General features: G+C 38.6%; 1 protein-coding gene across 1 annotated transcript; it reads left to right on the forward strand.

Annotated features, from left to right (window-relative positions):
- The first annotated feature begins 8,872 nt into the window (after positions 1 to 8,872).
- On the forward strand, positions 8,873 to 10,249 carry LOC118576106 (tripartite motif-containing protein 43-like). The gene has a single exon (XM_036176489.1). It carries the CDS (start codon positions 8,873 to 8,875, stop codon positions 10,247 to 10,249), a length of 1,377 nt encoding a protein of 458 aa, XP_036032382.1.
- Positions 10,250 to 11,227: the final 978 nt, after the last annotated feature.

Consider the following 11,227-nt stretch of genomic DNA (forward strand, 5'->3'; position numbering starts at 1 on the left):
TAAGAGAAAGGTATAAAAGTTAGAGAGCTCTCAGACGTAATGTTGGTGGGAAATCTCATAAAATTCCACAGATGACATGACTATGTGACAGTATATTACACACTTGCAAACAAGCTTCAAAGCTATAATATTTTCAGAGTTGAATACCATATCTTAGGGTTTTATTAGTCAATAAAGCATGGATTTGAAACAAAATTCATTTCAGAAGACAAACACAATTGCCTATCTTTATTTTCTGTTGCCTTACCTTACCATGGATTTAGTAGCTTTTCCAATTATTTTTTGTCATTTTATAATACTTGTATCTTGCAGGCTGACATATTCATAGCACAGAAATAATATTATATCCTTTGCTGTCCTGTTTGTTATGGAGGCCCTGTAAGTCACACACAAAAGACTGTCAAAATTTGGATATTGTTTTCCTCCATCAATTTCATTCTCTCTATCTAATTGTAAATGGGCTGGAAAGATGTCTGTGCACTTTAAACCTGAAACAATTAGTACTTTGTAACTAAAGAATTAAGTTACATGAGCTAGAACTTAACGAACTTCTACCTGTCCAGGCTAAAGGTAAAAATAATCACTGAAATAAGAACATAAAGACTTGAATAAGAATCTTGTCCCCTTCTGCCCTTAATTAGACTTAAAATTAGACTCTCCTTAAAAAGGAGATTGTTTTATGAAATAAAACAAATTAACCCTGTGCCATTTGCATTGAATGAACCAATCAATACTCTATTAGACACTAAGTCAAAATTTCTTGTCAAAAATATGTTTTCTCTTCTAGTCATGTGTTTGAGTTTTCTGTGTGTTTACACCTTTTGAGTATCTGTGGAAGCACCTGTGTGTGCATATGTGTGTGCATGTGTGTGTGTGTGTGTGTGTGTGTGTGTGTGTGTGTGTGTGCGCGTGCGCGCGCGCAAATGTGAAGGCCTGGGGTTGACCTACAGAGTCTTCCTTGATGACTGTTTTCCATCTTATTCTTTGGAAGTCAAGTCTCCAGCAAACCCAGAGTTTAATGATGTAGTTAGTCTCAACAGAGAGACATTACTAGTTTCTGGGGGGTCCAAACTCTGGCACCCTTATTTGTGAGGCAAACTCTTAAACTGCTGAGCCAGTGCCCATTAAAATAGTTTTAATGACTCCATTGATGCTCTAATTACCAAAATGCAATAACTCCCAAATAGAACAATGTGGTGACATATTGTTTACCCTAATAAACTTATCTGCTACTAAACTAGACATAGAGACCAGACAATGGTGACATACATCCTTAATCCTATCACTTGGGAAGCAGAGATCTGTCTGGATCTCTGAGTTCTAGACCACACTGGAAACAGAGCCAAGCAGTGGTGGCACATGCCTTTAACACCAGGAAGGGATTATATTCTCTTCTATATTCATATGCAGAACTATGAATCTACATGAGAAAAAAGATAAATAATAGGATAAATGGGTAGATCATTGAATCTACAATAAAAAGAAAAGGGAAAGATACAAAAATGACAAAAGGTAGACTTTTATGAAAATATATAATATATATTATATACTATATATATATATACTATATATATATATATATATATAATGTCAGGGCAGAGAAAGGTATATAAAGCATGAGGAAACAGGAACCAAGCTCTTTAGACTGAGGATTTCCTGGAGGTAAGCTAGTGGCCGCAGTTACTCAACTAGGACCCTCAGGGGTGAGGACTCAGAGCCATTTAGTCAGACCATTCCTGGAAAAAGGATCGACTGAGGAGTTGGTGAGTCCCCTGCTCAGACTGGAGCTGTATGCTGGTAGGTACATGCTGGTAGGATTTGCTGAAGGAGGTAGAGGCAGGAGGATCCAGAGTTCAAGGGCAGCCTGGAAGGCTTTTTAAGAGAAGCTGAAGCCACGGCCAGGTCGGGCCACAAATGGTGGTGGCTGGCTCATGGAGGCAACGGCTGCTGCTCTGAGTTGCCAGCTGCTTCTTATCATGTTGGAGGACGAAGGGTTTACTGCTGCTTGTTGAGAGAACAATTGCCAGGATCACCATGTTACAAAAAAGCATTGGCAAAGGTCAGTTTGTAGAAGTTTGGTGAGGCAAGTGGCAGGGAGGAGAAGTTGCTATGAAGGTATTTTCTTCTAGGGAAGAATGTTCGTGGTTCCAGAGGCAGAGACCTATCAGACAGTGATGTTATGCCATGCAAACATCCTAGGATTTATAGCAAAAGATGACAAAGGCAATGATACATGGACTCAGCTGTGGCTGGTGTCGGATTACTATGAGCATGGATCCTTTTTTGATTACTTGAATAGATATACTGTTACAGTGGATGGGATGATCAAGCTTTTCTACTTGCCCATCATCATATGGAGATTGTTGGTACCCAAGGAAAGCCAGCTATTGCTCATAGAGATTTGAAATAAAAGAAAAACCCCGTTGAAGAAGAATGGAATCTGTTATATTGCCAACTCGGGACTAGCTGTGAGACAGACGGCTCATGGTAATTTCCAGATGGCTAGCTGAGATGATCCAGCCTGACAGACTACTCAAACAAGGACTTGAGACAAGCCCTGCACTTTCTCATTATGCAGAGACTGGACAGCAAGTGAACAGGTACCTCTCCCAGGACTTGACAATTAATCCAGTTTTTTTTTCAGGATCTCCTAAAGATGCTTTCACTCCCAGACAGCAGGAATCAATTATAAGAACATGACACCCAAATTCCCAAGAGGTGGAGTGGGTGGTTTTTGGTCATTCAATAGGTTATGGATACTTGTCATTGTTTAGGATAGTTGGTAACAAGTTATTGTGTTGAATAAAGGTAAGATTATTGAATCTACTCTGAAAAGAAATAAGAGAGAATATGGATATGAAAGGCAAAAAGGTAGATTATTGAATCTACTTTTAGAAAGCAACTACTAGTTTTAAATATTTTACACTGAATTGGATTTTTGTATATTGTATACAAATTATGTATAGTGATACAAATTTGAGATTGATTCTGTTAGAAAATAATGTACATATATTTCTAATCTTGTTCAAGATATTGTACCTATACAACTCATTTAGCAATGTAACGCAAATTGCTAGTACTTGAAAGCTATTACAAACTAATTAGGGTATAAAGAAATGCAAGTTAGTATTTAGTCACCTATTTCAATGGATCATGTAGTCAGATTAGGTATGTTTTTAAGGTCAAACAGAGATACATCTTAGATATACAGGCCATCTTCAAACACTTCAAAGATCTATAGAATACGGCACTTAAGACATTTTCATAACATATATTTTTTTTTCTTTTTTTGTGACAATGAGACATGTCTGCTCCTGGAAGCACCAATCTACTTTAGAGAAGATGATGGGCATTGAAGAAACTGCATATGGAGTTTACTTTCACTGTGACCAAAGTTAGCCATTGGGCAAGAAAGTGCCCTTATCTTGATGCTGACAGTATGCTGCCCAAAATGGACAAGCAGGACATAAAAAAAGGACTGCCAATCCATGCCAAGACAAGGTAGAAAGGCTCTTTAGAAAATCCTGCTTCACAGAAAATCTGTCAGATGTGCTAGACCTGTAGGCTGAAGATGTTGATGGATGCCCCAACATTGCAGAGGAAACTTGGGTGACTGTCCAGGCAGCCAGCTGTTTCTGTCATTTCTCACATTTTTTGGAAGTCCCTTGATTATACTTCCTGCTTACTCAGTTAATATTATGTCCTTCTTGGGTCTCTGAGAGAGCTGAAGATTAGTTATAGTTTTCCTTGTTAACAAATTCAGGAATGAAACTCACTACAGAGGTGTAAAGTGTATGAGTTAGAAGAACATCAAAGGAGAGTTTTCTTTTGATAATACAAGTTAGGATAGAAAGTGAGTTAGGAACAATATTTTGGACTCACAAAGGTAGAATAAATAATGGAGTTTTTTGTCTGAATTTGACAAACGTTAATGAAATGGATATTGTTACTGTAATTCTTGAATGAATATATTATATATACTTACTGTACTTATAGTTTTTTTTACATAAGTTATCACTTTCTATAATTATTTTAGACAAAAAAAGGGGAAATGTGGTTATATTTTGCACCTTAATTTATCTGGGGATCAGAGGACAGTACCAGCCACTAGATTAGACATAGAGGCCAGACAGTGGTGACACACACTCTTAATGCTATCACTTGAGAGGCAGAGATCCAACTAGATATCTGAGAGTTCAAGGACATATTGGAAACAGAGACAGTCAGTGGTGGCACACACCTTTGATCCCAGTACTGGAGGCACACAGCCCTTTAATCACAAGAAATTATCTCAAGGAAGAGAAAGGTATTTAAGGTGTGAGGAAACAGGAATTCCTGCATTTCAGGCTGAGGATTTCATTGAGATAAGAACATGACTGGCTTGTTCTGTTTCTCTCATCTATCAACAGTCACCCCAATATCTGGCTCTGGGTTCTCTACTAATGAGACAGTTTAGCAAACTGTCTTACAGAACAGAAGGACCAAAACACAAAAAAGGGACCATACGATTGTTCTAAGTAATAGAGGTTAGTTTACAGTTTTCATTCCACAAATTATTCTGGATAAATTGAGAGTCAATAGTAAAGGTGCACTTATGGGATGGCATAAACATGGAACAAGTACCCTCAAACAATATTGTACCCTCAACATCCACACTGGGTTGGGATAAGGAGATGTAGGACACAGAGTAAATGATGACACAAGAATCTCACAGGACCAAGGCAGGGGTCATTGTTTGAATTTGGGGTTTTATTTCATTGTTTGATTTTGAGTTGGGGTTCCATTAAGTTGTCCTTGGGTAGTTTGAATTTGTGATGTTTATTGGTGAAATTATTAAGGCCATTCCATGTAGTTAAAAGAGAGGTTTATTTTGTGGGGTAGTGTACAAATGAAGCGATAGGTTGGTTGTAGGGTATGGCAAAGGTATGGCGCAGTCCAGAGGTGTTCTCTGGAGAACTCTACCTCCAGCGACCAGAGTCCTAGAACCAAGCAAGCCCCAGAATCTTGGAATCAGGTCTTCAATGTCCTCTCTCAGCTCTGCCTTGTAAGCATAACCATTACTGAAGCCTCATTGGGGGTTGGAACTTCCAGGTCAAAGCTGGAATGGCTACCCACTACAGATGTTCCTGCTTCAGTCTTTCATGTAATTGGTCCTCAAATTAACTACTTTGATTAATGAGTCTGTGTATTATCAAATGAGATGGGTTTCTTTCCTGGACCCAGCTATTCTCTTCTTTTACCCACCACACCATGCTCTCTAGAAGGCAGATTTCTCAGACTGGCCTGACTTACTATAGTCTTCTCGAATTCTTGTCATTTGTTGCCAGCAATCAACTTTGATGACTAGAGTACCCTCTCCTGCCACATGGTATTTGATACTTCTATACTGAATTTTGATTTATTGTCTCATTGGTGTGGAAAACCAACAAGATTCTAAACATAGGCATAAACTGCATAGAAAGTAATACAGGCCTCAAAGTAGAAACCATGTTTGATGTTTAAGAAACTATTCTCTACTCTAAGTGAAGAAGCAAGGTGGATATCAAGCTCAAACTCCCAACTGAGATCCTCAAAATTATTATTATTGCTATTATTATTATTATTATTATTATTATTATTATTATTATTATTTGGAGAAACATTCTCTTGTATCCCAGGCTGGTCTGATACTCAATGTGTACTTAAGTATGACCTTTAATGTCTGAATCTAGGGCCTAGTATATGATAAGCAAGTAGTCTGCTAACTAAGATATAACTCTTTCCAATTTTTTTCCTTTTTAAAAATAGGCTCACATAATATTGATGATCTGGATTTCACATTATAAGTGATGGTGGCCTTGTACTCCTGATCCTAATGCTTCCAATTTTTGCCGTGATTAACCTCTCTAAAAGTAATTTGAACAAAGTATACCCTTTTAAATAACAGATTATCTTATAAGTATTTAATGTGCTTTGGGGCTGGAGGATGAAGGCCTGTTGGGAGTGTGAGTGCCTGGCATCTAAGGCAGGATTTCAATGAGGAAGAAACAGAAACTCATATTGTACCCATTCTAATTTGTGATGAATATATTCTATAAGGAAGAGAAGAGTTAGAAATAATAAAGGCAAGACAGTGATGTTGCAAAAAAATAAAATGCAGAAAAAGTAACCTGGTAATCTCAATGGAATAGATCAATTATTTAAAGTAAAGGGTTTGATACTCTGCCATTGATAAAAATTGGCAAGCAGCTTACCTGTTATCCACATGCCTACTTAAAAACTTTGTGTTTAGGGTATGTGGTGGTGGCAAATTCCTTTAGTCCCAACACACAGGAGGCAGGAAGATCTTCGTGGGTTTGAGGTCAGTACAGGCTAATGAGTGAGTTGAGGACAGCCAGAGCTGTTAAACAGAGAAAATCTGTCTTGAAAAAAAAAAACAAAAAACAAAACAAACAAACAAACAAACAAACAAAAACCAGGGCAACAAAAAATACAACTAAACCCAGGTGTAAGTAGGAATATGTAGCATTCCAGTGTAGGTGGATGACTGTATTTTTCTAGGATCATACTGTAATTGTTTTGATCTGATACTTTGATAATGTCCTAAAAGCACACAACACAGAAAATAGATCCATACTTATGAACTTGCATAAAATTCAACTCCATGTAGATTAAACACATCAACTTGAAACCACATATACTGAATCTAATTGAAGGGAAAGTGAGGACTAATCTTGAACTCGTAGACACAGGAAAGGACTTCTAAACAGAACACCAGTAAGTAGTACAGTTACTAAAAGCAACAATTAATAAAAGCATCTGTTTGGCAAAGGAAACCATCACTGGCCAAAAGTGACAAACTACAGAGTAGGAAAATATTTTTGCCAACTACAAACACTATAGATGGATAATATCTTAAATAATTAAAGAAACTAAAAGAATGGACATCAAGAAAACATTTAAGTCACTTAAAAATGGGATATAGAGCTTAACAGAGAATTCCAGAAAGTGGAAATACAACCTCCACTTCAGGGTGCCTTCATCCTTCATTCACATTCTTAAACTTCAGACCTAGAAGGAGGAGGATGAGAGAGCTCGGTGAAAAAAGCTTAGCTCAACCAAGAATGTTAACTAAAATGAACCAAATCATCTACTTTTTTGGCCCTGGTATTCTCAAAGGCAGATTCTAAAAGGTTTCTATGATCTAATCAACTAGATTTAAGGCTTTTTAGGATCTGGCTATGAATTTGGAGGCAAAGAATGATGCCTAAGGTAAGCAACGGGCTCAATCTCTTGATCTCCTATCATGTAACACCTGTGAAGGTTGGGATTTTAATTAAAACACAGACAACATACTAAAATGAAGCCAGAGCATGAATGATATCACAATTTGTGCCTTCATTCTTAGGATTCCACCAACTCAGTTTGGAATAACCCTTTTCTGAACCATGTTTCTAGCTACAAGACTCAAATAAACTTTACATACAGGACATCTTCACTCATCTAGAATTTATTGAGTTACATTTAATTTTTATGTCTTCCTCATCCTCATTTTACACACTCTTTGGAATCTATCTTAACATACTCATTATGATTCCTCATGTTCTCTAAGTACTAAACCTATCTCAATGTCAACAAGTGGCTTGCCACATAAATAATACAAAACTTCCTTTACCTGCCAGTCCTCTTAAGAGTTAACGCCAAAAGTCGGGTCTTACCCAAGTGAAGGGATGACCTTGCCTGTGAGGACAAGAGCAAGAAGAGAAATAGCAAAGATGAAAGGGCTGCCTTCTTCCATGACCTCTATACAAGCTGTCAAGAGAAAATACAGCTAAGATTTAGGATAAATTGTCACATCTCAAAACATCTGAGTTTAGGTGGGGCTTCCTAATTCCAAGGATTCAATCAAGAAAATTCCCTCACAAGAAAAGTCACAGCCTCTTGGGTTTTGGTTCATTAAACACGGTTTTTTTGTTTTGTTTTTTCCATTTTACACTTTATTTAATTATTTAACTATTTATTTAATTTCTATTATTTCTAGACAGGTTTCTCTGTTTAACATTGGGGCCTGTCCTGGAATGTACTCTGGATTCCATGCTAGCCTGAAATTTTGAGAGACATGCCTGCCTCTGTCTCTTAAGTGTTAAGATGAAAGACTTTTGCCGCCACCCCTGCCTGCCTTCCCCAGGAATTTTTTAAAAAAAGAAAGAAGGAAGGAACAGAAAGAGAAGTGGGTAGAAAAAGGGATGAATGTTGAAGATAATGAAGTTGAGGTGAATAAGACAAAAATGAGCTGAAGTAAATTCTCAAGGAATTATTAGGAATTTTTAATTTTGATATTTGCTAAAATCACAGATTGATACCATTAACTGTTAAGTTGAAAAAGGTAAACCGAAAATATAAGCACATCACAAAATATTTAGAAACAGTGAAATATTGTAGTAAAATTGCTCTTTATTTTTTTAAGATTCTGTTCTCACTGTATATTCCAAGAAAGCCTTGAACTAAAACTCCTCCTGCTTCAACAGCCCATTCCCAAGGACTCTTGGATTAAACATGTGACCTATCACACCCAGATAAGATGTGTGACTCAGGAGAACTTTTTGTGGAGGATTGTTTTGTGAGTATTGGCCATAGATTTAATTGAATCTTCCATCCAATCAGAGTACTGCTGTTTACGGTGGGTGTGGTCTCTAGAGAGTATATAATGACATTCCAGAGTCTAGCGAGTTTCATTCTTCTCTAGACCAGACAGAGTGTGTTCTCATACCTTTTGGCTCCTAGACTGCTAGATCGTTCTTGGCCACACATTGAGGATCGCACCACTGAGGTGAGCTAATATTGTTGTGTCCGCTCCAGACACTGCTGAGACCAGAGACAATTCCGAGGGAAAATGGAGTCAGACATCTCACAAGCCTTCCGGGAAGAACTCACCTGCCTCATCTGCCTGAGCTACCTTACAGATCCAGTCACCATCAGCTGTGGCCACAGCTTCTGTCGAGCCTGCCTGCACCTATCCTGGGAGGACACCCAACTTCCAGTCCACTGCCCTATGTGTCGGGAACCGTGCCAGCAGAAGGAAATGAGAACCAACGTTGTTCTGAAGAAGCTGGTGTCCATTGCCAGACAAGCCAGCCTCATGAAGGACCTGAGCTCTGAGGAGCATAAGTGTGTGACCCACAAGGAGACAAAGAGGATCTTCTGTGTAGAGAGCAGGATCTTCCTCTGTCAACCATGCTCTAACTCCCATGAGCACAGAGGTCACACACATTGTCCCATTGAGGCAGCAGCTGACGCTGAAATGGAAAGACTTCTGAAGCAGATGGCATCTTTATGGGAGAAGATCCAAGAAAATCAAAAGAATATCCAGGCAGAGAACAGAACAACAACTTTGTGGATGGACTATGTGACTCTGCGGGAACAAATGATCAGGATAGAGTATAGGGAGCTGCATCCATTCCTCTGTGAAGAGGAAGCCAAACATATCGAGTGTGTGAGAATGGAAGGCCAATGTGGTTTAGGGAAACTGAGGAAGAGTGAGGCCATGATGGTCCAAAAGAGCAAAGAACTAAGACAAATGTACCAGGAGCTGATGGCAATGTCCCAGGAGCCATATGTGGTACTGCTCCAGGGTGTGGATGACAAGGTCAGGAGGAGTGAGTCAATTCAGCTGAGCATGCCTCAAGGTATGAAACCTGAACTCAGTGCCCTACCCATCACTGGACTGACTGAAAGGTTAAAGCACATCCACGTTCACATTTTCTTTGATAATGTAAGTACATACCATTACAAAATGAACCTATTTAATGTCTTGAGAAAATTCAGCTTTGGACTTCACAGTAAGCACACACATGTGAGTTCTGTTGGATGCTATTTGGCTTCCTGGGCATCCTTGAACTTCATCTCAGGGAACTATTACTGGGAGGTGGAGTTACAGGACTCTGGGAACTGGGCTGTAGGGGTCTGTACAGATTCTTGGTTAAGGAATACCAAACAAATGATTGACTATGAGGGTGCATTTCTTCTTGTGTGTGTGAAGGAGGGTAATCATTACAGTCTCCTCACCACATGCCCCGTATTCCGGCACTACATGGAGAAGCCACTGGGCCGGGTTGGGGTGCTCCTGGATTGTGAAAATGGATGTTTAAGTTTCATAAATGTGGCCAAGAGTTCCCTAATATACAGGTACCCCCCTGGCACCTTCAAAAACCCTGTCCGGCCTTTTTTCTCCAGTGGCCATGAAGGGAGAACCTTTAATCCAGCACATTAGTGTTTTTGTAAGTATTTCCTATTGTTATGTTATCTCTTTTATTGCTATTAAATAATAAAATACTATTAAAAGGAAAAAAAAGTTTCTTTCTTTACAGACACTGCATTTGAGTACATGTTTAAAAGAGGGTTTACCATATCTCTGAAGCCACCATGGTACTGGACTTGGCCTCTGGATACTGGATACAGTTGTTTAGCTCTAACTGTTTGGGGGGTCCTCAGATCAGGGAATCAGGATCCATCCCTAGTGCATTTGTGGGTGTTTTGTGTCCTATTGACTTTCTGTAGGACCTTGTGCATCGTTGTTTCAGAGGGGAGGGGTTTTGGACCTGACTCAACTGAATGTCCTATGCTCTACTGACTCCTCATTGAAGACCTTGACTTGGAGGTGATGGGAATGGGGCAGAAAGCTAGGGGCCTGAGAAGAGGGAGGGGGCAGGAATTTCTGGTTGGTATGTAAAATGAATAGAAAATTTCTTAATAATAATAATAAAAGGAAGAAAGAAAGTAAAGAGACATAGCCCACATTTCTAGTAATGTTAATCCATGGTTTGCTGTGTTTATTATTTCTTTTGTTGAGACACTTTGTAGTCTTTGCTGTCCTGTTACTCACTCACTATGTATGCTTCAGACTCAATGATGTCCACCTGCCTCTGCCTGAGGAGTGCTGGGATTAAAAGCATGCACTACCAGATCCAGTTCAATATGTGTTTATATTTATTACTACCTTTTCCTCTTTCCTTTTCTTTTGAAATTCAATATTTGACCCGTGCTGAACATGGACAAGATGCCTAGCTATTCTAAAAATATTTAAAATTCTTACCATACTATAGTAATATAAATGGTATGATAGCATTTTTAAAAAGATGAAAGGAATATAATGGATGACTTTGGTATTTAGTAAAAGACCCTTCACAAAGAAAATTTGTTGTGGAATATTAGTTGAAGATGAGTTATATTTGGTTATGCTGTGTAACAT

The sequence above is a fragment of the Onychomys torridus genome, unplaced genomic scaffold (genome assembly GCF_903995425.1).
Source record: "Onychomys torridus unplaced genomic scaffold, mOncTor1.1, whole genome shotgun sequence".
Taxonomy (NCBI): Eukaryota; Metazoa; Chordata; class Mammalia; order Rodentia; family Cricetidae; genus Onychomys; species Onychomys torridus.

Excerpts from the sequence above, each read along its gene's own strand:
- LOC118576106 (XM_036176489.1), top strand. The coding sequence starts at position 8,873 with ATGGAGTCAGACATCTCACAAGCCTTCCGGGAAGAACTCACCTGCCTC.